At 52.1% G+C, this 27,732-nt stretch overlaps 10 protein-coding genes across 10 annotated transcripts; 4 read left to right on the top strand and 6 right to left on the bottom strand.

The window, feature by feature from the left end:
- The first annotated feature begins 1,117 nt into the window (after positions 1-1,117).
- Positions 1,118-2,169, top strand: P152DRAFT_154504 (Clavaminate synthase-like protein). Its single transcript, XM_033673956.1, has one exon. It carries the CDS (start codon positions 1,280-1,282, stop codon positions 1,997-1,999), a length of 720 nt encoding a protein of 239 aa, XP_033531243.1. The 5' UTR covers positions 1,118-1,279; the 3' UTR covers positions 2,000-2,169.
- Positions 2,170-2,433: 264 nt separating this feature from the next.
- P152DRAFT_154512 (uncharacterized protein) lies at positions 2,434-3,436 on the bottom strand. The gene is made up of 2 exons (XM_033673957.1): positions 3,283-3,436; positions 2,434-3,221 (listed from the first exon to the last, which is right to left on the bottom strand). The coding sequence occupies exons 1-2, from the start codon at positions 3,293-3,295 to the stop codon at positions 2,527-2,529; spliced, it is 708 nt and encodes a 235-aa protein (XP_033531242.1). The 5' UTR covers positions 3,296-3,436; the 3' UTR covers positions 2,434-2,526.
- Positions 3,437-3,638: 202 nt separating this feature from the next.
- Positions 3,639-3,968, bottom strand: P152DRAFT_377094 (uncharacterized protein; the record flags this gene model as incomplete). Its single annotated transcript, XM_033675643.1, has 1 exon — positions 3,639-3,968. A coding segment is annotated over one exon (330 nt), but the record flags the coding sequence as incomplete, so codon positions are not given.
- Positions 3,969-10,777: 6,809 nt separating this feature from the next.
- P152DRAFT_461291 (glycoside hydrolase) lies at positions 10,778-12,999 on the bottom strand. The gene is made up of 3 exons (XM_033680093.1): positions 12,647-12,999; positions 11,931-12,595; positions 10,778-11,854 (listed from the first exon to the last, which is right to left on the bottom strand). The coding sequence occupies exons 1-3, from the start codon at positions 12,697-12,699 to the stop codon at positions 11,265-11,267; spliced, it is 1,308 nt and encodes a 435-aa protein (XP_033531240.1). The 5' UTR covers positions 12,700-12,999; the 3' UTR covers positions 10,778-11,264.
- Positions 13,000-13,800: 801 nt separating this feature from the next.
- On the bottom strand, positions 13,801-17,629 carry P152DRAFT_441421 (ARM repeat-containing protein). Its single transcript, XM_033677702.1, has 4 exons — positions 16,928-17,629; positions 15,249-16,879; positions 14,522-15,200; positions 13,801-14,468 (listed from the first exon to the last, which is right to left on the bottom strand). Exons 1-4 carry the CDS (start codon positions 17,346-17,348, stop codon positions 14,041-14,043), a joined length of 3,159 nt encoding a protein of 1,052 aa, XP_033531239.1. The 5' UTR covers positions 17,349-17,629; the 3' UTR covers positions 13,801-14,040.
- Positions 17,554-19,041, top strand: P152DRAFT_422430 (PALP-domain-containing protein). The gene is made up of 2 exons (XM_033677192.1): positions 17,554-17,822; positions 17,873-19,041. The coding sequence occupies exons 1-2, from the start codon at positions 17,678-17,680 to the stop codon at positions 18,868-18,870; spliced, it is 1,143 nt and encodes a 380-aa protein (XP_033531238.1). The 5' UTR covers positions 17,554-17,677; the 3' UTR covers positions 18,871-19,041.
- P152DRAFT_422426 (D-lactate dehydrogenase-like protein 2) lies at positions 18,554-20,896 on the bottom strand. Its single transcript, XM_033677191.1, has 4 exons — positions 20,582-20,896; positions 19,593-20,526; positions 19,048-19,542; positions 18,554-18,999 (listed from the first exon to the last, which is right to left on the bottom strand). Exons 1-4 carry the CDS (start codon positions 20,749-20,751, stop codon positions 18,967-18,969), a joined length of 1,632 nt encoding a protein of 543 aa, XP_033531237.1. The 5' UTR covers positions 20,752-20,896; the 3' UTR covers positions 18,554-18,966.
- Positions 20,897-21,081: 185 nt separating this feature from the next.
- Positions 21,082-22,489, top strand: P152DRAFT_461286 (proteasome subunit alpha). The gene is made up of 4 exons (XM_033680092.1): positions 21,082-21,284; positions 21,341-21,400; positions 21,451-21,838; positions 21,888-22,489. The coding sequence occupies exons 1-4, from the start codon at positions 21,254-21,256 to the stop codon at positions 22,216-22,218; spliced, it is 810 nt and encodes a 269-aa protein (XP_033531236.1). The 5' UTR covers positions 21,082-21,253; the 3' UTR covers positions 22,219-22,489.
- P152DRAFT_422421 (CHY zinc finger protein) lies at positions 21,972-23,062 on the bottom strand. The gene is made up of 5 exons (XM_033677190.1): positions 22,974-23,062; positions 22,878-22,921; positions 22,695-22,830; positions 22,543-22,644; positions 21,972-22,490 (listed from the first exon to the last, which is right to left on the bottom strand). The coding sequence occupies exons 1-5, from the start codon at positions 22,976-22,978 to the stop codon at positions 22,409-22,411; spliced, it is 369 nt and encodes a 122-aa protein (XP_033531235.1). The 5' UTR covers positions 22,979-23,062; the 3' UTR covers positions 21,972-22,408.
- An 807-nt stretch (positions 23,063-23,869) lies between these two features.
- On the top strand, positions 23,870-27,585 carry P152DRAFT_476268 (DNase I-like protein; the record flags this gene model as incomplete). Its single annotated transcript, XM_033681493.1, has 4 exons — positions 23,870-23,911; positions 23,962-26,754; positions 26,805-27,472; positions 27,522-27,585. The coding sequence occupies 4 exons, from the start codon at positions 23,870-23,872 to the stop codon at positions 27,583-27,585; spliced, it is 3,567 nt and encodes a 1,188-aa protein (XP_033531234.1).
- Positions 27,586-27,732: the final 147 nt, after the last annotated feature.

The following is a 27,732-nucleotide window of genomic DNA, read 5'->3' as shown; positions in this document are numbered from 1 at the left end:
GATAGTTACCTGGAGTTCCCACCTATGCCATACTCTGATTTTGGTAACAATTGTCCATTGAGTGTCGAAAATGCGGCACTTCGGTACTTCTTCTTCTAGTCGTTTCTCGATATGGATCCTGGATATCAGACAAGTTGGAAATTCGACCTGCATTTACCTCTTGTCCATTATGTGTATAAAACACCAGGAGTACAATCGTTCGTTAGCTGCACTGATTCCACTAAAATACTTCCATGATAGTGAACCTAACTCCAACGCCTACTCCGATTCATGACAGCGCCACCGAATTCCTCTATGGCGCAATATCAGTTATTGACCCCACCCCCCACCTTAGGTAACTACATATATTTATTCACGCCCTTTCGGCTTTCTCCCTCCCTCCTAGCATTGTAGAATATTGAAATTACCTGAATCGTTCTTTTCTTTTCTTTACATTGTATACTCTACGAATCTCCCAGTCATTTCGCCCTTTCCTTAACCATGTCCACCTTCACCAGCATCCCGATTCTTCCCCTCTCCGCGGCCCGGGATCCCTCCACCAAGCCGACGTTCCTGGCCGATTTAAGGTCCGCCCTCATCACCGTCGGATTTCTTTACCTGTCGGAAACCGGCCTTCCGCAGGAGTTGGTAGATCGAGTGATCGAGGAGACGCATCGGTTCTTCGACGAGGATGCCTTGCCGCTGGAGGAGAAGGAGAAGATCGAGATGAAGAATGAGAAGAGCTTCTTGGGTTGGAGTAGGGTAAGTTCTTGGTTGTTTCAGACATGTGTTTCAATTTTTGGTTTTCGCGTATGGTTTGTCCTATTCGATATGCTTGAAGTCATCCGTCGTGAGTAAGCGGGTGGAAGTAGTCCTATGGACTCACCCAAAGAATACTGTCTGTCAACGAAGGATACAAAGTACATTACATATTGAGTCCACTTGTTGATCCCAATATGAGGAACGGTGTCAAACATCCACCTTCCGCCCGAATAGTTACAAAGTAAAGCCAACCCTGCTACATGCATATCGCCCCCTTTGAATGTATTCGAAGACCAGACGCTATTCATAACCAAGGATATATAATTGAACCCCCAGGATAACCAACTCCAATCTCCAGGTCGACAATGAAACCACCGCCCGTCTCCCCGATCATCGCGAACAGCTCGACCTCTCCACACCACATCCGATCCCGGGGCCCGAAGCACCCCTTTACCACAACCTACTCGCGCCAAACCAATGGCCCTCCGAGCAACATCTCCCGACCTTCCGCCCCATCTTCGAAGAATACATCACCCGCATGACCTCTATCGCCACCTTTTTCACCTCCCTGATCGCGGAAGCCATCGGCCTCCCCGCCGACGCCTTCGACCGCTACTTCGATGCCAACCAGCAGCACAAGTTGAAGATCGTCAAGTATCCCGAATGCACCATCGAAGCCGCCGACCCGGACGCCGAGAACCTCAGCGACCCGAAGAGGGTCGCCCTACGGCAGGGCGTCGGCCCGCATAAAGACAGCATGTTAACCTCGTACTTACTGCAGGCGAGCGGGCAGCGCGGCCTCCAGGCGCAGAACCAGGCCGGCCAGTGGATCGACGCGACCCCGATCCCTGGGACGCTGGTGGTGGCGATCGGGCAGGGGCTCGAGGCCATGACGGCGGGCGTCTGTGCGAGCACGACGCATCGGGTGCTGAGCCCCTTGAAGGGATCGGGGCCGCGATTCAGCGTGCCCTTCTTCCAAGGCGTCAGTTATGATGCGCGGTTCGAAGAAATGGATGTCCCGACAGACGTACGGGTGCTCAGGGAGGAATTGAGGAGGGCGCAGGGCGGACGGAAGGATGACGTCGAGTTCACGTTCCAGAAGGGGCGATGGGGACACCTTGGGGAAGCCACGCTGGCGAATCGCGTGAGAAGCCATCCCGATGTTGGGGAAAGATGGGTGAGTGGTTCTTTCCTCATCTTGAGGACGGACTTGTCTTTATGCTTTTTCAATTTCAAGATGACTAAGGAGGATGACTAACGATTCCATGCGTGTAGTATCCCGAGCTCTTGGCCCAGATTCGTGAACAGCAGGCCCTTGATGCGAGGACTGCCCAGACTGTACAGTAAATTCCTCGCCACGACCGGCGCTGTGAAGGAAAGTTGCCGCAGATGGAGCTCTCATAGGCATTCGGAAGATTCGCTCTGACGAGAGCTTGAATCAAACGCGTTATGAGTGTCGATTCTCCAAGCAACTCTACAAGCACCAGTTTCCCTCCCTGCCCACACAGTACTATACCTATGGTGTAGGTAGTCTTCTTCCCACAGCTCCATCAACGGTATGTACGTTTTGTTACATACGTACGGGTGAAGCAATCCCATGTGCGGGATGTCGTTGCAACCCGAATCGCTCCCCTTGCTGAGTGTTTGTCATGTTCATCCCGTCGTGACAATCCTGTTCTTCTCCACCGGAACTGAGCCTGCCGACCGACTGTCCCATCTGAACATGGCGATGGACCGAGCACCTCGATTGTGTCAGTGATGCTAATTCTTGCCCGTAGTGATTCACTACTCTTGCTTGACGTCGCCACCCATTCCATTATACATCATGTGTCCGTTGTTCATACCACCCGCCCTTCCCATCATCGATAGCCCTTGGGCTGCCTCTGCGGGATGGGACACTGGCGAGATATAACCCTGATACTGAGCATAGGGACCGGGCAAAGGGCCACTCATAGGTGGGGGTCGTTGCTGGTACTCCTGGCCAGGGGCGATGTTTGGTGGGGGAGGTGGATTGTCGTGGTAGGGTAGTGGCTGCTGATCCGGATGGGGTGGGTGAAAGTGCATAGTCGTCGTGGAGGGATCCATCGCGTACGGATAGCCAGCGGCGGGGTTGGGATTGAGGGGCCTGTCGTCCGGCGTACACACGGGTGCCGGGACCATCGGCCATGAGGGGTGAGGGTGAGCATTTGGGGGTGGTTGGTGCTGCTGAGGGTGACCGACGGAGTGCGACGCGGCCGTGAGCGAAGGGACAGCGGGGGAGTTTGCGATACTGGAGGGGGTTTGTGGTTGGTAGGCGGGAGCGTGATGGGTAGGCCATGGTTCCGGTTGGGTGGTGAGAGGAGGTGGACCAGCACTGGTTGTTGTCGAAGACGGGGGGGATTGCTGAGAAGCGGTTGGAGAGGTCCGAGAATGGATATTCGGCGGAATTCGCTCGGTTGGAGTGTGTCCCCCGGGAGTGAGCATTCCATCAGTCGGGATACCTGTTCAATGTGAGCGGAGCGGAAGCGGGAACGCTAGGGACGGACAGAAAGTGTGGAGAACATCGTGAATTCATCTGATTCAGGAGAGGATAGGAATGGAAATTGTCGAAAAAGTAAACAGCACTTCTAGAAAAACTAAAGAACAGTTGTTCCCAGTAATATATGAGAATGCGGAGACGCAATTTGGGGATCGGACCGCCCGTGGTTACACGACATACGAAAACCGACACACTGGTATCGAGCCGCCACTGGCGCGACGTTACACAGCACCCGCCAAAAGCAACCTGCAAGAGCAACAAACTTCAGTCGAACCAGTGCATTCGGGAATTTTGGTCAAAAGAACAACTTCTAGAACGTTTATAAATGAAATTCGCAAGCAGTAAAGTACTCACCTCCATGGTCTTGCAAAGCCCCTACCGCCTGGTTTAGGCTTCTTCGAAGCATCACGTTTTCTTGCTCTAGCTCCTCATTTCGTCGTAGTGCTTGCATGAACTTCGCATTGTTGTCGTCGCCGCTCGTAAGCTCATCGATACGGCGCTGCAAGCTCTCAAGTTGGTCCTTGGTACGCTGGCGGATGGCACGCTGGGCTTCCCGGTCGTTTGCGCGTTTGCGTTCGAGCTGGGCCGCCGACAATGTCGAGACAGAACGAGTCCCAGCGCGAGAAGCACGGCGTTTGGCTCCGGGAGTCGTAGAAATCGGTCTGCTGTTCCCGCGAGGAGGAAACGAAGCACCTCTGGATTCAGAGTCGGCGGAAGCGGTGGAACGACCAAAACTTGGGGTGTAAACGGGTTTCCGAAGGGGTTGAGCGGATACGTTCGACAGCGGAGGGATATCCATGCTGAAGCCGTAGTAATGGTTGCTCGGAGGACCCGGAAGCTGTATGGACAGCATGAGGAGAAAGACGACGAGACAAGAGGGTTACCGTGTGGGTGGGAGGTGGAGGTGGAGTAGTGGAACGTCGGTAAAGTTGGTAGATGAGCGATAGAAGGTCAGAAGCGAGGGAAATAACAAAGCTGAAGCAGTGAGCCTGCTGATGGGGTCTGGCTGTTCCCGTTCCAAACTGCTGGAAGCGAGAACCTTAATATGGGAACGTGGGAAGGCAGTATCACCATGTAAAGTGGGTAGGGATCTGATCAATGGCTGCGCTAGGTCTCAATGTCTGACAACTTTGACAAGATTGGCACTTTTGGGTTCAATCAACAGTTCGCCCGGTATCGAAGGGTGATCGAGATTAATGCAAAATCGATACATAGGGGACGAGGCGGAGATATATGAACCGATGGGATACGAATGTCGAACCGTCGAAGGAGTACCACACCACCAAATACATGATCAGAGTCAGTGTTGATGAGAGGTAGCGAGTGTGGAATGTCACTCAAATGTGGGTGGGGTGAAGCCGTGAAGGTGTGAAGCCCAGTGTTGGTCGAAAGAATGAGGTACGAGGTATGATGGCTTGTTCTGGTGGGAGATTGTATGAACTAGGCTTGATCGAAGGTTGTGTACATGTCTGGAACCCTGGACAGTGGACGCTAGACACTGATGGTCGGGCCCATCCATTGGGGTAATGTTAGCATTGTCAAGAATGATACTGGGTAATGGGTATTCCGTATTGACCAGGTAAATACGGTCAGTCGGTCACCCTTAATTACCTCAGTCCTCTGTTGAATAGAGCCAAGGATTAAGGAACTTGATAAGACTCCCGTGTGGGACACAGGAGACGGACGGGCCGCAGGACAGACCGCCATCGATGATGCCGCAACCATGGATAGAAAATGCCGGACCCTAAACTGTATTCAGTCCTGGGTTCAAGGAGGATACTGACAAGGATCTGAGTCCAACGGTAGAGCCGTAGAGGAGACATCCAGAAGACCTGCGGGGGTGAGGGGCGCACTAAGTTAGCAGGAGGTTTGTGCGCTATTGCCGCCATGCATCCCGAGTCTGGAGAGAAATTATGCATCAAGATTCAAGGCTGGCCATATTTACCTCGAAACAGGCCTGGGTCCTCAGGACTCAGGAGCAGATCATCGCAGATCCACGAAGCGATTGCTCAGCGCCATGATAAGGAATAATGATGTCGAGGGAGGTTACACTTTCTGGCCGGATGTCCCTTACGAACTAAGAACCAGGAGGACTAGATGTAACAGAGGAGGGACGGCCCTAACATTCATGGAGCTTTGGTTCACACAATAATAATACCTAGCATCGTGAATTATTAATGCAGAGTCATCCATGCTGACTCCCACTGTTGGGGTGGGGTTGTCGCCCTGGAAATGCCCTGAGTCCCTGACAGCGCCAAGGAGCACTAACAGGGAGGGAATGGAGATGCCGCACCATAGCAGGCCACAAGCGTGGAGTTAATAGCACTCGCGGTTCTAGGGACTAGGAGATTTCTTGCGGGCAGACAAATAGAGTACTGACTTCCAAAGGCCCCAGGGAGGCGGTCCACGGAAAGGTTAGCTTGGAGCCTTGGACATACTGGGTAATAGCACTGTAACCTATTTACCTCCGACAGAAGCTAGAGTTGCTCGGAGGCGATGACCCGGGACTTACCCCGTCATCCGTAGACCAGTAGTATCGTGGATGCATGAACTGTGAACTTGTGAAGGTGTGAATTCTGAGGGAGCGTAAACTGCTGTCCGCCGTATGGTATGTACGACGTGCGACCGCCGGGGGATGGCCATGACTCCAGGATGCGGTTACGGCGGGCTTGCGGCAGCTCCCTCTCCATGGCCTCGGGGTACCAGGTGCCAAATTACTGGCTTCTCCCTGACGCTGCCCGGGCCACTACGAGGCCTCGACTGACGCACCCCCAACGCCCACCCCTGCCGCTGGCTCTCTTGCGTCCACCACCTGAAGTCCTGGTATCTCGATTCTCGACACTGGGATTTGGGGGGTTCGGGCTGTTTCTCGACCAACTCTCATTTTGGATCTTTCTCGGCGATCAGAGGGGGTCTGGTCCCCTCGTTTAGGTAGGTTATCGACCATCAGGCAATATTTTTGTACTATTAAGTTCAAACTCAACTGAGGTCCAATAGGTTCAGGCATCATCTCCCACACTGTTGCTGGAGCCGACTCTGCTTTGCGAGGTGCGGGTTGTACGCAGTATGCGGTACCTCGGATGTGAAGTTGGAAGACGCTGCGTCATTGCTCAGGTTGTTGATCGTTTCCCAGCAGCTCGCGTGGACGAGTCGAACTCCGGTGTGTCTTGAACAGGGCTCGACGGCTCGTGGGAGTCGTGGCTGAATCGAGGAACCAGGATTCGATGCGATTTGAGAAATGAGAACAACTGATTGCTGACATTCCTAAGCATAAAACACCGGGTAAGAGAAAACGGGCCAGTGCGTCCATCTCCATTTCCTCAAGGGATTCCATTTTGTGGTTCTAGGGAAGATAATTGAGTGAGTCTGTCCAGCGCTTCTCTTGGCCGCCGGACGCCATCCAAAGTTTCTAGAGCGACATTGGGGCAGAGTATCTGCAGGAATCAGGATAGAATTACCCAGAACGAAAGTGTGGAGAGGTCTGGATATCGCAAGCACTGGTCAGCAATTCCTTCAACAAGGTGCCCATTGTTGAGACGGTCCGGTGCGCCTCACCTTATGAATTTATGATACTAAATGTTTCCGCTAATAGCCTAATACCTGGTACGAGTTAAGCACACTTCGCTGCTGTAGCCTGTACCTGGTATGATCCACCTCGGGGATGCTGTTCCGCGCTTTTAGTGAATTTTAGAAGACCGAAGACCAGTGTCGGAGTTTCGGCCTCGATTTTACTCCACCAGTCCAGAGGCTTCGTGGTTTGCCGCATTGCGAATTGCTCACGGGCTAAAAATTCCGGGCTCAGTTCCGGCGGTCTGCGGTACTTGATACTTCGTGGGTTGAGCCGCGCACCAAATAGTATTAGTAGTAACACCAACATGTTCAAGACTCTATATGCTTCCTTTTCCATGCCAATTCCGGTTCAACGCAGCAAATCGAACCCTCACGCCGTGCCCTTTTCAATGCTTCTAGTCGAGGAGTGGGAATGACTTAGTCGTCTTTGCGCTTAGATAATGAAGACATTTTGCATTGCGACGAACCGTAATCCAATCGGCATCTTTCGGCGATCTCGTCTGGCCGATCCTCTTCTCGTCGTGGCTCAGATCGGGTGCACTTGCTGAAGGCTGAATGCTGATGCTGAAGTCCTAACGGTTGATGCCAGTGGATTTCTCGCACATGTGTAATATTAGCGCGAACGGTCGATTCCACGCTATCCGGGGGATCCAGAATATTTGGGTTTTTTGGATTGCCGTTCACCGGTTCAAATTTGAAAGCATAGATAGGATGACTTTTGATTGTACAGCCGCTGCCCATGCCGATTGCCGAACGCATCTGTACGGCACAGTCGCCAGCAAAGATCCGAGACCTATTGTCTTGACCCTCAGAAAGCTGAATCTCTCAACTCACTGCGGAGTATGCAACAAGATTCTCCATGATCCTTTACCTCTATTTCTGAGGGGTGGAGTGGAGAATTGGGGCAATTGGTTAGACCGTAGTCGATCTGCCGCTCTTTGACCTTAGCTGGGTTAGGGCCTAACTAGGGGTGCATAGTTAGATAGTTCCCCAGGGCCAGGACGCAGGATTCAGGAGCTCCCTAATTGATGATCGATCGACAAAGACAGGAATTTCAGCACTATCAGATTACTACTCACCAGGCACCGCTAGGTACAATGCAGCCATGCGGGTCATCTTTGATTATTGGGTTGTTCCTGAGTCCTGAGTCCTGATATCAGGCCTTTAGCATCTTACTCGGAAACTTGAGCATGATCCCATTCCTTTGGAGTGTGCCTCATAGACTAAATGCCAATTGATCTTCGCCTCACTGGTGACCAGTCCCTAGGTAGAAAAACCTGTGGACGCGCGGTTCCATCCAATATTAAACGGCAAACAATCCCCCAATGGACTATGGAATCAACTTTCTTTAGAAAGTTGAAGCACAGAGCCAGAATCAACATGGCATTATGTCCTGCTGGCCATGGTGGAAGAAGAATCGAGCAAGTTCTCAACTCACCATCTGCTAACCTTGCGAACCCAACGAATAACGCTGCCCCCAGATCGAGAACGTGTTTCGTGCTCCCATGCTCTTGATTTGGTCGCAGACTGTTTGCCAATCCGCACTTTCGGCCCATACCTCTCCGTAGCCCGAACCTAGTGACCATGCATTTATCAGTACGGAGTCCAGAAAGATGCCATTCGTGATATATCAGTCGATTGTTTCCTGTGGCGTCCTCAGGGCGACCACGCGACCACTAGCTTCAGGCGATTGTGGCAGGAGGCAAGATACGTGAATGATACTCCATATAATTACACCAGCATTCAACAATGCAATTCACAATCTACTCTTACACAACCTCCGGTAAACCGTTAGAGCGGTGGGCCGAATGATCATCACATACATTCGAGGGAATGTTAAAAGATGGTTAGGTAGCACTCAATCAATCGGTAGCTTTGATTCAAATATTCGAAATTGTTCAAAGGGTGGTGAGGAAGAAGCAGGATTTCGGTGTGAACGAATCAGAGGAGCGGATGAACAACCTCACGAATCTGAAGCCAGATGCTGAATGTCTAGAGCCATGACTATCCCGCATCAGCATAAGAATGACCGGTTCCAGGCACCAGAGGCAATCAAAGGAATTGTACGTACTGATTAACTCAGGAATCCTTTCGCCGTTGTCAATTTTGCGTCGTTTGCGCATACGATGGAGCGATGACACCTGGATACGTACTCCGTAATTACAGATATTGTCACAGCGTCCGCCTCCGGTGCAAATCAAGCCTGAAAATCAAGCCATGCAGCTGGAGATCAGGCCATGTCTCTCCTCCGTCATCATTCATGTGGTAGTAAAGATGATGGACGGGTGGTGTGTAAAGCTACCGATAGGGTGAGGGACGAAGGTTAATCAAAAGCACCGACAGCACTGACAGAAATTATGCACGTCACCGGCGATAGGTCATAGGTGCAGCTTTGCAGCAAGCGGGGCAATAATCAGGTCTGTGGGCGTCTCTCCTCTGCAGTTTTAGGCTTTAGCGATCGTCTTATGGGTGCGGCTAAGCGGCCTAAGAGGCGCTTCGGGCCATCCTGTTCACTGGGTTGGTGTACCGGAATTTTCTCCATCCCAAAATTCTTCTTTACTCTTTTCGCAACGACAACCTAGGACCAAGTTTTCTTTGTTTCCTCAACAGTCTCAGTTGTATGCACTATTCGTTCTCCCAACGCAACATCATCGTATCAATCCTTCCCAGTCTCCAGATTCATGGAAGCGCACTCCATTGGTCTGGGGCTGGGAAACGAGCAAACACATCCAGGTTGCATAAGGCACCCCAGATGGGAGCCTCGAAATCATGGCCTGTTGATGGTTCTACCGTACTTGGGCGTCCAGTCTAATTTTCGGCAAGAGATCTTCACTTCTTCACCATACTGAACGACGGCAGAGTCCTCTGTTCGCCTCACGATCTCTACCTCAGATTCCATGATTTGTCATGTATTCGGGCCTAAATACCAACTCAGGAAAATAACCTGCCCCAATAGCCTATTGGCTATGCTGACCATTGCCCCCTGATATGAGGGCGTCTCTAATCGTGCACCTGCAGGAATTCACAGATCATCCCTACCTTCCACCAGATGCTGACAATTTGAGATGCAAGATCATCAATTGGAATGATCTACCAAGGGTTCTCGCTAGTTAAAAAGAGTAAGTACGAGGCCTTAGTGGAGTGGCACACTGCCTATACTTGCACATGTTGGGATCAAGTCATCAACTGGCAAACCTGTTTGTCAAATCACAAATGTCTTCATGGAGAACCTGAAAGGATGATAAATCTCCGCCCCCCACTGTACCGGTGCATTGGGTTGTGGCTACGATACTGGCCACTGCCTATCAGATAGGTTCAGAGCGGTATTACTGGTAACTACAATATAATTTATACGAATTCCAACAACCAAAGGCCTGGCGCCTGGGTCCAATCTCCCGGGACCATACCCAACCATCATTCATTCACGCCTCACGGACGCCACTTTAATATGTTCGGAAATCGGAGTACATGCGTATCCTTCTCTATTTCATTGGTTCAAAGTTCAATATATGATAGCGCCCAAAAAAAGCATGGAAACAACAGGCAAAGTGACAACATAAAATGAGGAATCGGCCCGACAGAAATTTGGACCTTGTAGCTCACCCATCGTAGAGAAATCCTATGCACCTTGGATCGGATTCGGCACGGCGGCAGGTCCCGGATACACTGAAGGGTGTTGTGTCATGAGCGGAGGACTGTTTGCCACTGCCAATGGGGATCGCAACCCTTCATACCGGAAGGATGGTTGATTCATGTTGATATCCCAGGTTGTCCGTTCGCCACGCGAGGAGCGAGCTGCTGTGCCAATGATGTGCAGTAGTGGCGGTCATACCTCGAAGCCACAATGAGACATTGTAAGTTCGTAACTGTAACGAGAGGATGTCACCAGGAAACTATTACGTAGACGAGGTTGATGGCCGCTCACATGGTCATGGTCCTGCACACCGGTCCGATTCTCTCGTAATCCATCTGTTCGATAATTCGATTGGAAACGAGCTGACGCCCTGTCATAAGGGTTAGATATCTCACTTCGCTAACGACGATTCTTTGTTCCAACCTGAAGGGGGCTTTACGCCACCTCCTCTGTACCACATTTCCAAAACCCCGGAACGCATATGTTAATACGCTATTCTGGCATGACTATTGGTGGATTCCAAAGCCAGGGCCATCAAATAGCTATCATTGTCCTCATTCAGCCATTTGTCACCGATCTACTCCTTCTTGATGAGTGCATTGAACATCTCTGAGATGACCTTCGCACTCTTCTTGGGGTACCTTTTCTGCCCTCCTTCGTAGTCGACGTAAGTAACTCCGAATCGAGTCTCATACCCTTCCATCCATTCGAAGTTGCTGCAGAAATCTCGTCAGCTTGGTTCCCCCTTTCCAGCAATGCATAGGCATCTCGAAGGATTGATTGGCGAAGATGAAAGCAGACTCACTCCATGAGACTCCAGGCGGTGTATCCCCTGACATCCACATTGTCTTTGCTGTACGCGTCAGCCAAAGCCGAGATATAGTCCCGAAAATATTGCGCGCGAAATTCGTCGTCTAGAATCTGGTCGCGAGCGAGTGAGTTCTCCCCCTTGACACTGGTCCCATTCTCAGTCACGTAAATTGCAGGACGGCCATATCGATCGCTGATCCACTTCATGAGTTTGCGAAACCCGATGCCATAGGGACGTAACCACGAGCACTCGGTCTCAGGCCCGATGCTTTTCCCGTCTTTGTTCTCTTGATGCATGTGCAGATTGCCAAAGATGTCATTTGGCGGCGCTTCTCCTTCGATGTTCTTGATGTAATTGGCGGTGTAGTGGTTCATCCCGTAGAAGTCGTTGCTGCCTTTGACGAGTGCTGATTCTTCGGCCGTGAAGTTGGGAAGACGGTCGCCGATCTGCTTGCGCACGCTGTCTGGATATTTTCCGAAATAGACGGGATCCCCAAACCAGCCGATGGAGAACTCGAGTTTGCGCTCGCACGCTTCGATATCTGCCGCGCTGCTTGCATCCCATGGCTCAACCCAATCGCCTAAACGGTCAGTCAGCGACTTCCTCCTCGAATCTCCCATACATTTGACGGTCAGAAGGGGTGCTAATGGGCTTACCGTTCAGTGTGATTCCAATCTGACCGCCTTGTTTAGGCTTGAACTCATCGCGGTACAGCTTGACCGCATGGCCGTGGGCAACGAGCAAGCTATGCCCCACGATCCAGGGCTCACGGGAACTATCCCCTTCAGGACTTCGTTTCCTATCACTGGTCCTCCCCGGTGCCATTATGCCGAAGTGGTAGCCAAGGACGGAACTACACCACGGCTCATTGAACGTGACCCAATACTTCACCTTTGGGCCCAAGGCCGTGAACATGACGCGTGAATAGTTCACGAAGTCCGCCACAAACTCGTCCTTGTTCAGCAAACCGCCATACCTCCGATCAAGCTCCGCTGGCAAGTCCCAATGATAGAGCGTCACCATGGGTACGATGCCGGCCGCGAGGAGATCGTCAACGAGCTTGACGTAGAACTGCAAGCCCTTCTCGTTAACAGGATCTCCCCTGCCACCCAAGGGTATCACACGCGACCAAGAGATGGAGAAACGGTATACTTTTGCTCCGAAGGATTTGAGCAGAGCGATATCGTCGGCAGTCCGATGGTATGTGTCACATGCGACATCGCCATTGCTGCCATCAGCGATCTTTCCTGGAATCCGACAGAAGACGTCCCATATGGAGTCAGCTCGACCATCTTCATGAGCAGCGCCTTCGATCTGGTAGCTGTACAGGAGACGGTAAGTTTGGTATATACAACGCAGACAAGTAACTCACGACGCAGTTGCGTAACCCCACAAAAAATCTTTTGGGAGGACTGCTTGGGTCATTTTGATAAAGTTGTAATGTTTGGAAATGAGCTGACAAGGACAGAATCTCTGCCTTGAAGGCAGCGAAATCTCACGCTTTTATATGAAAGGCAGGATCTAAATTACGAAGAAACAACCAGCAAGGCGTGGATAAATGCCAACCATCCAGTCCTGGCGGCCGACAACCCATTTAATTAGCTTTTTAAAGAGGCATGCCGCGATTTACTGCATGACACCGCCTTGTCCATTAGGAGCGGCTCAACGCAGTCGCTGGCAGCAAACACTCCTGAAAGTGCTCTTGTGACACGTTGACGATCCCAACCCCTCAAGCCGGTTGAATGTCGGGAACATTTTAGAACTGGGCAATACAATTCGCTGCTCCAGGTCAATTTGCAGTCCTTCCCACCTATCTGTCGAAGGGAACATGGATAAAAAATCGCCGGCTGGGGTAAGACCATGCCTATGTTGCACTCCCCACGTGGGCCGACCGAGGTTGGCCCGAACGGGTGTAGGAATCAAATCAACCATGTTGCACTTTTGCATTCTAGCCGCAGGTAGCAAGCACTTTTTCCATACAATAGGCGATTCTGCGGCTTATTGTCGGAAAAATTGAGTTGTTAGGAGGAGAACGGAAGATCTCCATCCAGATGTGCCCAGTGTAGGTCTAGTCAAGGGGAGAGGACGTTAGAGGACTACCTATCTACTTGACATTAATATTAATATTATTGTTGGCATGTGATGATCACCCAAGCTGTAGGCCCCCGTACTGATGATGCAAATACCCTTCCCTAAGTATCCGCCTCATTTCAACGTTCATCTTTCTGGTGTCTTTGGTACCGCTGTTTGCTATGTTTGAGTACCTAGTGAGTACCAATCCCGTGACCGGGGGATCAGCACCGTGCCGTATTCAGTAAGTTCCGGGTGAATTGATGGGAGTACATGCCGTGGAGTACATCCGCAGACCAGGATATGGATGGCAAAGACATGGCACGATCAGACAGCAATTCCCCTCCATTAGCTTCAGAGCTCCCCATACAAGGAATGCGGCTTGACGTCTGCGAGGCCGCTGCCGAGCTTCTTCCGATCGTGACACGACCAGGAGGCCTAGTTTATTGATCCGGGGTCGGGGAATTCGTCCGGATAGAAGTAAAAACCGGGATCTGAACCCGTCGGTCAATCCGGCAAAGATGAAGTATTAAGATACAAGAAGACTGGGGCAATGCACTCCGTTACGAACAAGTCATACCATTGCCAGCTAGGTTTATGCCGAACAATATATGTGACCAAGAAATACATGTCGTCATCAGCCCATTCCAACGCCATATTCCAGTTGTGGTTTGTTGCCAGTCAGCCATTAGCCCATCAATCAAAGTGAACGGTCCCCTCATCTTCAAGAAGACTGTCCAAAACCGAGTCCTCTTCAAGCTGCCGTGTTGCATCTTCCGGTTCATCCATCTCCATTACAATCGAAGTCCCTTCATGAGGGGGAGTCCCTTGCTGGGGGGGGGTCCCTTGCTGAGGGGAGGTCCCTTGCTGAGGGGTGATTGTGGATGCCTCGACGAAATCGATCCCTCCATCGGCTCGCTCCTCAGACGAGGATTCGGCGCGTGCCAGGATCTTGCCAAGGGTAGTTTGGAGCTTGTTCAGTGCGTTCTTCGCCGTTGTCTCCAGTGAGCGCATCTCCAACGCCTCGTTCACGAGGTCAGACAGTTCTTGTGCCGTCGTTGCTGGCGTGCCCGGGTTGATATATAACTTCCCAAGCATGGAAAACAAGGATTTCTTCTCTTCCCCTGTTTCCCGGATTAGCCTTCAAATCTATTATACCCGGATAAAGGCCACTTACTACTACATCCTGGCGTAAGGACCTTCTCGAGGATCTCCTCTGCTAGGATCGCATGAGCACTGCCACTCTGGCTATCCTTGTCATCAGTGCGACCACTGAGATCGACAAGCTTCCGTGGATCGGTCCAGTCCACCAACTGCGCGATCACCACGCTCAAGCCAACCATCTCCTCTTCTTCATCCAGATCGTCGGCGCGCTCAGCCATTGAATGGACTACAGATACGGCAATCTTCGCCATGCGTTCCGAATTGACCCGTCGGCTGTGGCAGTAGACCGGAATGAAGTATGTTAAAGCTTGACGAAGTGAAGGGTTGGCCTGGGTGTCCGGATCAAAGTACGCCAAAACAATTTGCTTTAGCAGATCGATATCGGTGATGCTTGAGGCAAGCATCAGCTTTGAAAGGGAGATAGCGCCGGTGGTCTGCACCTCGGCGTCCACCAATTTTAGCGACCGTGAATACATCTTGTAGATGGGCTTCAACAAGGGGTTTACGGGCTGGCTTGCGTCCTCTGATGGGTCCCCATTCTTTGATGGGGAGACCGTCAATGCCATGGGACCTAGTAGTGACGGATGTGCCATCAGTATATCTGAGATGATCTGGATCGCTATTGTCTGAAGCGCTTCATGGCCCTTCGTAAAGCAGTGAAGGAATAATGTCAAATTTTCGGCCGACAAGTCCTGGAGAATGTAAGTAGAGATTCCGATATCTTGAATGGGACTACGAACCTTGCTAAGCAAGCAGCACAACCCAAGGCAGACCAAGCCTCTCTCACGGATTGGAGCCTCTTGGCTTCTGACAGCGGGCACCACAAGGTTGTTCAACATGGTGACAAGATGGGCATTTTGCTCCAAATCGCACTGCACGTTTTGAAGCATGCATTGTGCAATGTGGAGACATTTCATGTTCACCATGATCTCCCGAATAGCCTTATCTTCATCAACCACGTCTGAACCAGCATCGCTCGATTTCTTCCCCTTTGGCGTCGAGTCACCGCTGAGCGCAGATCGCGCAGAGTGGAAAGATGCATCCGCATCGTCATCCCCCATGATCGTGTCATGGACTTCGGCTACACCTTCGAGGACGATACCGCAGAATTCGCGTTCCCCTTCCGGCCTGCTGCCACAGATGGCTCGAAGGACCTCGACCACCAGTCGGGTACATTCCTCCGGAAGTTCTGCCAGCGCCAACGCCTCTCTCATAACCGCAAACATCTTTCGCCGTCCAATTTCGTCGGTGTAGTCGAGAGTGAGGGCGATGTGTAGGAGTTGCTCAACGCAGAACTCTTGCTGCACTGTATCATCTTCAACGTCGGCGTCTTCTTCAGCAGCAAGCGCGACCTGCTGGACATTCTCTAAGAGCAGGTTTAGATGCTTCTGTAAGATGAAGGCGAACTTGGTCACCTCGGGCATCCGGTCTTCAACCATACTTATAAGCTTTCGGTCATCGTTTAGACGACAGTAATGGTTGTATGTTCGCGCAACAAACATGCTTTCGGGGGTCAGCTCGTCCCAAAAATTGTCCTCGAATCGTATGTGTTCTCGATAGTCAGGGCGCCCGTCCCAGAACTCCTTCATCGCCTCGAAGGCGATGCCACCCTCAACGCCGGAATTGATGATATCAATTCGTTCCAACAGTTCTAGCAACGCGTCATAACTTGGTTCGGCTGCTTTGTTTTGATCTCCATTCCCAGCTTCGGCCGCGTCTTGCAGGCCTGCACAGTCTTCGATCCAGCGCTCGCGGAAGAGTCTCGCCGTGGCCTTCCGGACGTTCTCGTCTCGGTCACGCAGGCCCCATCGAAGCAGCTTTTCGCGATGCGTGAGTGAGAGATGGCGGAAGTCACCCAGTGCCGGGAGGAGTCTAGAGTAGAGGGCTCGCCTGGTGCCAGTATCGCAATCTCTCGCTCGTTCTAGCAAATATGGAAGTGTCCCAGGGGTAAATGGAAGGTTGAGCAGCAAGGCACGTCGAACGTCTGCGCTGGGGTCGTGTTGAAGTACATCCAAAAGTTTCTCAAGCACGCCCCCTGCAGAGTCGTCGTCACTGTCTTCATCGTCTTGCCCATTTTCGGACTCATCTGCAAGTCGCCCGAGGCCAAGTACGGCCTGGACTCGAACTGTGCTTTCCTTATCTCGTAGTCGCTTCAATAGGCCCATTCGCAGAAGCTGGAACAATTCGTCGTCGATTGAATCGAGAGTATTCACGATCTGTGCAATGATCTGTGTTGCGCGGAAGCGGACCACCTTGTCCTTAGTCAGGAGTAATGGGAGGATGAGTGAGATGATGTGTGATACGAGGCGGCTCGTTGGGGTTTCCATGAAGACGGTTTCGTCCCCATCTTCTCCCCGTGCGATTGCGTTGTCTGAGATACCTCATTAGCAGCGCCAACGAGGAGTGAAGACAGCCATACCTTTATCAGACGCATATTTCAGGAACAATGTCAAAAACCTGACTATTCGATCCCCGATTGGTTCGCTCTTCTTGACTACCATTACCCGCAGGACACATCGCCCAACCTCTTGATTGAACTGTTCCTCGTCGAACTCCTCCAGATCTCCGTGCCGCTTCGAGCTGGCATCCTCGTAACAGCAAACTTCCTGCACCTTTCTCAGATTGACGGCCAGTTTTCTCTGGGTCGCAGTGCCCTTTTGCGCATCGGAGAAGATACTGCAAATGTGTACTCGTAGATCGGTCGAGGCGCCTTCATCTGGGATATCGGTCGCAAGCGCAGAGGTTCTTGCGGAGGGGGCGCGGGACCTGGGTACTTGGGTCGATGTTCGGTTTGAAACCGCCGATTGGCGGGAATTCCGCACCGATACGCGGCCAGGCATGTCTGAAAGAATCAAAGGAACAGTTTATGCTTGTAGCAAAGTGAGAGGTTGTTCATCTCATCGAATGGTCTTCCTGTCGCTGATCGAAGAGCATTGTAGTGCATGTGTGTAAACAAACCTCAGACCGAAGATTTGCCGACGGAGCGATTCCGGCGGGACCGAACCGCCATCACGTCAAGTCGTTAACCCGCGCCATTGGTGAAATTCACGCCCTAGCGATACGTACCAGTATTGCTAATTGGTACTTATGACATTCTCTTCTTGAAGCAGTTTTGGATTGGAGCATCCCGAATTACTTTGAAACTCTAGGTCTTGTAATTGCAACCAAAATGATCGGAGTTGCTTCACGGCGGCTCGCCGTCCGAGCCGGGCGACGGTGTTATTCCTCCATAGTGGGCGACATAGAAGCCGGACAGCAGCATTCAATCCGGGTGTCGCAAGCGCAAGGAGTCGCGAAACGAGGCCTCGTCGATGGTATCTCCCCCAGCCTCGCGACTAGCATGCGTCCCAACTAACTGCCGAAGCCATTGGCAACACGCCTATGATCCGCCTGAACAAGATCTCCGCGCAGACCGGCTGTGAAGTCCTTGGGAAAGCCGAATTCCAGAACCCCGGAGGCTCCGTCAAGGACCGCGCTGCCCTATATGTCGTCGAGAACGCCGAAAAGCAAGGCCTTCTAAAACCTGGCGGGACCGTCATCGAAGGAACCGCCGGCAACACCGGCATCGGGCTCGCCCATGTCTGCCGATCGAAAGGATACAAGCTGGTCATCTACATGCCGAACACACAATCCCAGGGAAAGATTGATCTACTGCGGCTATTAGGGGCGGAAGTGTACCCCGTCCCAGCCGTGGCGTTCGACAACCCGCAGAACTATAACCATCAGGCGAAGAGACATGCGGACAGCCTGGACAACGCGGTGTGGACGAACCAGTTCGATAACGTCGCCAACCGCCAAGCCCACATCGAAACGACGGGTCCGGAAATCTGGTATCAGACGGAGGGGAAAGTGGATGCCTTCACCTGTGCGACTGGAACCGGTGGAACTCTCGCGGGCGTCACGCGTTATTTGAAGGAGAAATCGGGAGGCCGGGTCAAGAGCTTCCTCGCCGATCCGCCAGGCTCCGTTTTACATTCGTACATCCAGAGCGGTGGGAAGCTGGCCGAGCGAGCGGGTGGCTCAATCACGGAGGGAATCGGACAAGGTCGGATTACGGATAACTTGAAGCCGGATATCGACCTTGTTGATGACTCGGTGCACATCAGCGATGAGAAGACGATTACCATGGTATACCGATGTTTGGATGAGGAGGGGCTGTATCTCGGTGCGAGCTCGTGTCTCAATGTGGTGGCAGCGCAAGAAGTCGCAGAGAAAATGGGCCCCGGCCATACGGTTGTCACGGTGCTCGCTGACGGAGCGTATCGATATGCGGACCGCCTGTTCTCACGGAAGTGGTTGACAGAGAAGAAGCTCCTCGGTGCTATTCCTGAGCATCTCACGAAATATATCGTTCTTGAATAGAACACGTCGTAGTGGAAAGCGATTTGGGCGAATGAGCTTTTAAGATAAACCTATTGTACTCGATATCCGGGTATCTATGCAAGGATTGAATCGAAGCTAGATATATTTGTACGGGTTCATGATCCCATTCTGAAGAGATGTCAGCGAGGAAACCAATATGAGGTGTGCTGCACTTACAGGATCGTAGAGGTTCTTGATCTGCTTCATCAATCCCACCATGGTCTCGCTTCTGCTATACTGGATGTATGGTTTCTTCTGCAGTCCGAGGCCATGTTCTGCGCTGATGCTCCCCTTGCGGCCGGCGATCCATTCGTAGATGAAAGGCTCCAATTCTTTCTCCACACGCTTGTCGTATCTCCTCATGGCCACATTGAGATGCAAGTTCGAATCACCGATATGGCCATAGCCAAGAGCGTCGATGGCGGGATAGCTGTCGTCATCTCCAAGAAGCCCCGCTTTCGTCAAGCGAGCCCGAGTGTCTTCCACCAATTTGTACATGTCCTGGATTGGGATGGAGACGTCGTACTTGTAGACACCTCCCCAATGTTGCAGGGCCTCGGGGATACGTTCCCTGAACGACCAGAGATTCAGTATCTGGGTCTGGTCTTGCGCCATTGTACCGTCCTGGACAATGCCTTTCTCCATAACATCCTCCAAAAATGTTTGCAATTTCTAAGTAGTCATTAGCAGCATTCCTTGGAGCCCATTCGTCCTGTACGTACCTCGCTATCGTGCTCGCTATTGGACCCACTTGTCTCGATCAGGCAGTAGAATGGGTACTCGCCCTCAATCGGGAGTGGCTTCCCGGAGACTTTGGAAACAAGATTTTGGGTGTGGCCGTCCATCATTTCGAACGCCGAGAGGATCTCCGAGAGCTGCTTCTTCGCTTCCTGGAACGCGTTCTGCACCTGCTCGTAGCTCTCCAAACCAAAGTAGCAGACGTTCATGGCCGCAGATCGCCGGGGGCAGAGAATGGAAATGCCGGTGATCATGCCGATTGTCCCTTCGCCTCCAATGAAGAGTTGCTTGATGTCGTAGCCTGTGTTATTCTTACGCAGGGTGCCTAGGTCGTCCACGATGGTTCCATCCGGAAGAACAGCTTCAATACCCAAAACGCTTCCGTGAAGAGAACCATATCGTAGGAGCCGAAGACCGCCAGCATTCGCTGCGACGTTGCCACCAACATGGCAGGAACCTTTTGCTCCCAGGTCAAGGGGGAAAATATGACCCCGTTCAGCCAAGTAGCCATCCGCAACCTCTAGAACGACGCCGGCTTCAAGAACCAGCGATCCCGAGACTTCGTCGAATGACTTGATCTTGTTCATTCGCTGAGTACTGACGACAATCTCATCGAAGACTGGAACTGAGCCCCCAACCAAGCCGGTATTGCCCCCTTGTGGGACAACGGCAAGGCTGTTCTCATTGCAATACTTCAGGATTTTGCTGACTTGATTGGTATTCTCGGGCTTCAAGACCAAAGAGGACTGGCCACGATACTTGTTCATCCAGTCTTGGTTGAACGCTACAAGCTCATCCGAAGCATCTTTTGAGACTCCATCAATAATAGCAGTTTCGGATCCAAGGACCCCTTTGAAGAAGGATACATGGTCCTCGGTTATCGTCGCGAACCTGGGATCTCTCTTCAGATTCGGATATCTAGCCAATGTTAGTTCGTGATACAGCTATTGGATTTCAATTCGGGAAAATGCACGTTTCAGAGGTCAATTTGACACATCGAGGTGCCTGAATGGAGAAGTGCCGTTGCCATATGCATCCAGGTAACTGACCAGGTCGTCCGGTGGGAAATTGTTGAGCAGCTCTTGAGCCGAGATTTGATATTCTTGGGCAACGGAGTGCCCGGCGAGGAATTGCTGCCGCCATTGAGGCCGTGATGTCAGCTTGGATCTGGCTGATCGCCTAAAAAAAAAGAGAAGACTGTCACAATAACGAGTGTATTCAAACCCCCAGCTATCGCCCGTTGGACTAATCTGTAGTGGTCGGGTAAGTATTCTACTCGCGGGCTCGGGTTGCCATATTGAGGTTAAGGATGCTGATATGATGCCATTTTGTAAGCCTTATGGCCTTGTGTCCTGAATTTCAAGTTCCCCCCTGCACAACCTCCAACCACCACAAAGCTCTGATTGGCCAGAGCTCAAGCTTCGCCGACCTCACTCCTCAGGGTGTCAGGACTCAGGAAGGCTTCAGTCTGAACGCGCAAAGCATCATCTCACACCAACTGCTCTCCACAACCTCCCAACACCTCGGAATACTCAAACTGTTGTCTTAAATCCTGCTGGTTCTCATTTGAACTTCGCTCCCTCCTATTCACGTTACCTTGTTGAAGCCTTTCGGAATACCTGCTTAGTTTGCCTTCACCGTCACGATGGCATCTGGCTACGATCGAGCACTCTCTGGTATGCCTTTCCGCTATTGACCATCTTGTGCTATAGGTTTGTTGACAAGTTATTAGTATTCAGTCCCGATGGACACGTCTTTCAGGTCGAATATGCTCTTGAAGCCGTGAAACGAGGTGTGTTCAACTACACACCCTCCATCGGTTCCTATACTAAACTTTGGCAGGAACCTGCGCCGTTGGGGTCAAGGGCCAAGATATAGTTGTCCTTGGGTGCGAGAAACGGTCGGCGATGAAACTCCAAGACACACGAATCACTCCATCGAAGATATGTCTCGTCGACAATCACGTCGCCCTCGCGTTTGCCGGGCTGCACGCGGACGCGCGGATATTGGTCGACAAGGCACGGCTGGAAGCGCAATCACACAGGCTGACCGTGGAGGACCCGGTATCAATAGAATACATCACGAAATATATCGCCGGAGTGCAGCAGCGATACACACAGAGCGGTGGTGTCCGGCCGTTCGGAATCAGCACGCTGATTGTGGGCTTTGACAAGAATGACAAGACCCCGTTTCTGTATCAGACGGAGCCATCGGGGATCTATTCAGCCTGGTAACATTATATTGCGCATTAGAACGGACTGGGGCTAAACGTCATATAGGAAAGCAAACGCCATTGGAAGGTCGAGCAAGACCGTCCGAGAATTCCTCGAGCGAAACCACAAGCCAGATATGAACCGAGAGGACACTATCAAGCTGACCGTCAAGTCTCTCCTGGAGGTGGTGCAAACCGGGGCGAAAAACATCGAAATCGCTATTATGGCCCCTGGGAAGCCGGTCGAAATGCTTGCGGACGACGCGATCGAAAAGTACGTGGAGAGCATCGACACGGAGAAGCAGGAGGAGGCGGCGAATCGAAGACCTGGCCGTGCACCAGGCAGTGGCACCGCGGCCATCCTTACGAGGCAGTCGGGCGAAGGATCCGGCGCATGAGATGCCAGACACAGGCATGGAGACGTGGAGGATCACGGACGGTGTCATATATGGAGCGTTGGCGTTTCGTTCATAGAATGCAAAGTCAGGGCATCAAATGGTATTTGGTATCGGACGAAAAGGAATCGCATAACAACATCATGATCCTCATTCCCGACAGCCGCGCCTTAGGCCATGGTGTCGCCTTGACCTAACCTAACCGCTCTGCGGCTTCTTTGACGTCGAAGATGGTCTGCTTGTCAGCTTCCCGCACCCTGTTGTCTTTGAGCATCCTGTAATACAATTAGATCGCGTTCTACAAGTGCATAATAGCATTGTACCCACCGGGAATCTTTCCGCGGATCTTCACTCTCCACATTCAATGCCGCTTGAGGGGTTTTGGCATCCAGAACGAAGTGATTATCGCAATGAGGGCAGTACTCATCACTTGTAATGATCAGCGTAAGAATATTTTCAACGGCACCCACGTTCCATACCTGTCTTCGAACTCTCTGGCATCTTTGCGGAAGACCTTGCTGCACTTCTTGCACCCAAAAATCATCTCATATCGCTGCAATAACGGATGGGTCTCCTTCTCGTGGTGGCACTCGGCACAATCGAACCATTTCTTGCCTATGGATATTAATACGGCGATCGACAACCAAGTGACATGGACTTACAGCAAGGGGATCGAATGGACACCTGGGCGTTCAAGACATGTTTGCTGTGGCCTCGTCAATATATGGATGTCCCTTAATTTAAGGGGGCAGGCCTACCACATGGTGACCAGCTAAATCAGCAGAAAGTCCGAAATAGTATCCTCGGTGATGTAGCACATTAAGGTGTCAACCGGCAGATCTTGGAGCTGCAGGATATCGGAATGTTTGTCGATGTGCCAGGAGGATTCCAGAGGGAGAGTTATTATTATGAGCTTTTTCCTTTTGCGACAGATGACGGTGGCAGCTTCACCAGTCCGCCTGCGCCCTGCAAGTACCCCACACAGCAGATCCCATCGCCACCAACGTGAGCTCACTGTGCACTTGAGACGTTGGATTGCAGGTGAAACTGGCGCATTAACATAACGGCTAGCCATACTACCACCTGACGGAATACATCTATGGCAGATTGGTCGGCTGCCCAGGTACCTCGAACACTTGACACGTAAAATATCGGATCCCGTTTCTAAACCGCTCCATCAGACTGGCTCCTTCAACCCAAGTCCTTCCGCTGACTGCCATTCCATCCTCAAAATCGTCAGCCTGACTTAGACCTTCCCGACGGCAATTCCGCTGCTCTGCTCGTCATTGTTCCCTCGGAGCAGCCTTCTCCCCCAGCTATCCGGTACGGTGACGAAGGACGGTTTGGGCGTTCTCCATGGCCAAGGGCTGTTCCCCAGAGCGCTCGACGTCGGGAACATCTGGGTGGCAGGCCAATCTTTGAAGAATCCAAGGGAAGGGAATTCCTATATGCCTAGAGTCTGACATGTTGGATCAAGAGAACAGACCCTGTACATTCCGAGTTCGCGAATTTCCCTCTGCCCTTATACATCCGACATCTACCGCATCCGCTATATTGATTTCCATGGAGTTATAGGGGACTCACCATACACCTCTGGCTGGCGCTTGCGAAGTGTGGTCATTGCCCCGTTTCGGGGTGTAGGATTGGGTACATCATGGGAGGCAATACCGGGGAGAGCAAGGACGAAAGCTCTATTGTATGTTTCTTGAACCTGGAACCGGTTGCAAGACCCTAACATATCTCCAGAAACCAGTGTCGTCCCTTAGATCCCACTTCGAGAGCATAGGAACTACCACTAGCAAACCCGCTCCTCCGATCCCAAAGAAGCCGAGTTCCGTCTCGCAGCGATTCCTTGAAGAGCCGAGTGTCCCGAGATTGCGAGACGACGGAAGAGTGTCCCTAGACATCCCACGCGACAACACACTTTCTGAATCGAGCACAAGCACTGGAAATGGAACTAACGGACAACGCTGGCGCAGCGCCTTCCGGCCAAGGGATTCGCCTTCGCCAGGCAGGAGACCTCGCCCAATGTCGGTCCATGGCCACTACTCTCCACCGAAGACACCGCTGCAGGTGAAGATAGACTCTCCAAAAAGCTCGCCGAAGTTATCCGAAGCGGTTTCGCAATCCGCTACCGTTCCTAGGTTTCCGAATGGGTTACGCCAGCAATCTCCAACGTCTTCCCGACCGCCCTCTCCTACTATACGCCGACCCTCTCCGAATAGGCCTCTTATTGGAACCGCTCCTAGATTAGACACGAAGCAACCGCCAGCTCCACCGCCACCCCGAGGCTCGGAACCGAAGAAAAGCCTCAATGCTTCTCCTGTGGCTAGTCGGCCCAATACTCCTCTTCAGACAGCGCATTCCGAACCTCCACCTATCAATAGATCTGCGAAACCGAAGCCGACAATCCCAATTCTATCCCTCCAACCCACCTCTCATGGTTCTCTTGCGCCCGTCGCGAGGGTATCAGAGGATGCCGTATCGCCTTTTAGTACGCCTCCAAGCAGCGAAGAAGACGACGTTCGAACCAAGGCAAAGGGCTTCAAGAAGAGCCCCGTGCGGCTTACAAGCAAAGAGAGCCATTTTCCACCTCAAACAGGCAGGCCCCCCCCAAATGCACGGCAACCAATTCGGTCGTTTGGCATTGACGAAGAGAAACCTCCTGAGCAGCCGCCACGACCGCAGACGATCGCTGTAGCTGGCGACAAACCGGAAGATCGACCGGGACTTCCCCCGCGGCGAGATGCACGCCTGGAACCTCGTGGGCTCACACGGCAGCTGACTCTATCTAATCCACCCCCTAGATCGATGGATATATTGGCGCAGGCAGCGGGGAAAGTAGCGGACGCCGATTCAAAGTTTATGCCACCTCCAAAACGGGCCTCAACAATTCCTCCTGGAGCATTACATGTTGCTTCGCCTCTCCCCTCTTCGCAGATTTCCTCTCGCGCATCGATAGATATTAGGCGCCCTTCCGGAGCGCTTGACGGCAGCCCGTTCGTTCCAAGCGACTCCGACGAGGAGGTCGAGGTGATGAACGCTAAGCCGACACCCACTTTGAACGATTATCCCGATTCATCTCAATCAAATCGACGGCCTCCCAGGTTTCGGGAGCGCCCTTATGATATCGCGACGAAGTACGATACCAAACTCTTCGCAGTGGCTGGTGAGTTCCTTTGTACGGCCGGGTACTACACCCGCGCATGGAGCCTTCGAACCGGCGAGCTCCTGATGAGCATCAGCCACGGGGAAAATACCAAAATGACTGCCTTGGTATTTAAGCCTGCGCAGAATATCGAAGACCAAGGAAAGCGGATCTGGGTGGGCTCGACGACAGGCGAGATCCAGGAAATTGATATCCCGTCCCAGACGGTGATTACAACGAAATCCAGCGCGCATAGCCGCCGCGAGGTTATCAAAATCTACCGGCACGCGGGTGACTTGTGGTCGCTTGATGTTTCTGGAAGGGTAAACGTCTGGCCGCCGGACGAAACGGGAACACCTAACCTAACTATGATGCCGCAAAGCTTCAACGTCTTTCCGGGCCATACGTTTTCCATGATGGCGGGAAAACAACTCTGGTTAGCGACGGGCCGAGAAATTCGCATCTACGAGCACAATAGCGCGACTAATATGACGAAAGATGTCACCAGCAGGAATCCGCTCGCTCAGGCTGGGGCCGGCGATGTCACTTCTGGCGCCATCATCAGTTCCCAAGCCGATCGCATATACTTTGGCCACATCGATGGGAAAGTTTCCGTATATTCCCGGAAGGACTATTCCTGCATCAGTGTCGTTAGTGTCAGTCTCTACAAGCTCAGCACATTGGTTGGCGTTGGGGATTATCTCTGGGCTGGGTATAATACGGGGATGATATACATCTATGATACCTCAGTGCAGCCTTGGATGGTCAAGAAAGACTGGCATGCACATGAGTCCACAATCGCAGGCATCGTTGCCGACCGAACGAGCCTGTGGCACCTGAACCGGCTGCAGGTGGTGTCCTTGGGAACGGACAATGTGGCGCGCTTATGGGACGGGATGCTCTCGACGGACTGGTTGGAAAGCGAGATGCAACAGCGTGATACGGAGTTTTGCGACTTCCGCGAGGTGAGCGCGCTTGTCACAACGTGGAATGCCGGGGCCGTGAAGCCCACCGCACTCCGACACGATCAACGAGACGCGAATTTCTTCCAGGAGCACCTCACGGCCCAAGAGCCTCCGGATATCCTGATCTTCGGATTTCAAGAGCTCGTGGACCTGGAAGACAAGAAGGTGACCGCTAAGAGCTTCTTCAAGAAGAAGAAAGACTCGAATGAGAAGGAGCACATGAGCCATCGATACCGAGAATGGAGGGATCATCTTGCTCGGTGCTTGCAAGAGCATATCCCAGATCATACATATGTGCTACTGCACACCTGTAATCTTATCGGCTTGTTTACTTGCATCTTCGTCAAAGACACTGAGCGGCAACGCATCAGTTACTTTGGCGCGTCGGAGGTGAAGCTTGGAATGGGCGGATACCATGGAAACAAGGTGAGTCTATGTCCCGGCAACTATTTGGTCGTTGCTAAACCGTAGTCCAGGGTTCTCTTATCGTTCGATTCGTTCTAGACGACACTTCCTTGTGTTTCGTCAATTGCCACTTGGCCGCGGGTCAGTCTCAGACGGTCCATAGGAACAACCACGTCGCCGGCATCATGGAATCCACATCTCTCCCAGTCGAGGTCGACCCTGAACGGAAATCCGATATATTCGTTGGCGGCGGTGATGGATCGATGATCCTCGACCACGAAATCTGCATCCTCAACGGCGATCTCAACTACCGTATCGACACCATGAGCCGCGACGCCGTCATCGCCGCAGTCCAGGCCAACAACATCGGCAAACTTCTGGAACGGGATCAGCTGCTTCTCTCGAGGAAGAAAAACCCCAGGTTCCGGCTTCGTGCATTCAACGAATTGCCCATTACGTTTGCGCCCACATACAAATATGATGTGGGTACCGACAGCTACGACACCTCGGAGAAGAAGCGGTCGCCCGCCTGGTGCGATCGGATTCTGTATCGCGGGCTTGGGAATATGAAGCAGGTCAACTACAAACGGCATGAAATCCGGGTGTCGGACCACCGACCTGTGAGTGGCTTGTTCAAGCTACGAGTGAAGACGATAATCCCGCCGAAGAAAAAGGTGGTGATGGAGCAATGCGAGGCTCGATTTGAGGAGGTGTACGAACGAGTCGCGCGTGATACGAAGTACGGCCCTTCTCCCTTTGCTGTCGACTGTTACTGATGCTTATGACAGACTTGATTATTTGATGAATGTCTTCGGTCTTCCGACCAAAGAAGCCGAGCGCCTGTTGAGGTAATGAGAACATACGATCGTTCTACGTGGCCAGTAGTGGAAACCCTCGCAATTAGGGGATATCCGGTCAGGTTGCGATACCGGGATTTGCAGGGGAGATAGGGTTCTGGATATTGATTCGTTACAAAAGCAGCATAACCGGCAGCATACT

Source organism: Eremomyces bilateralis, assembly GCF_010015585.1.
Source record: "Eremomyces bilateralis CBS 781.70 unplaced genomic scaffold P152scaffold_23, whole genome shotgun sequence".
Classification (NCBI taxonomy): Eukaryota; Fungi; Ascomycota; class Dothideomycetes; order Eremomycetales; family Eremomycetaceae; genus Eremomyces; species Eremomyces bilateralis.
Note: the sequence above shows the minus strand (reverse complement) of the source record. Positions and strands in the feature narration are given on the sequence as shown.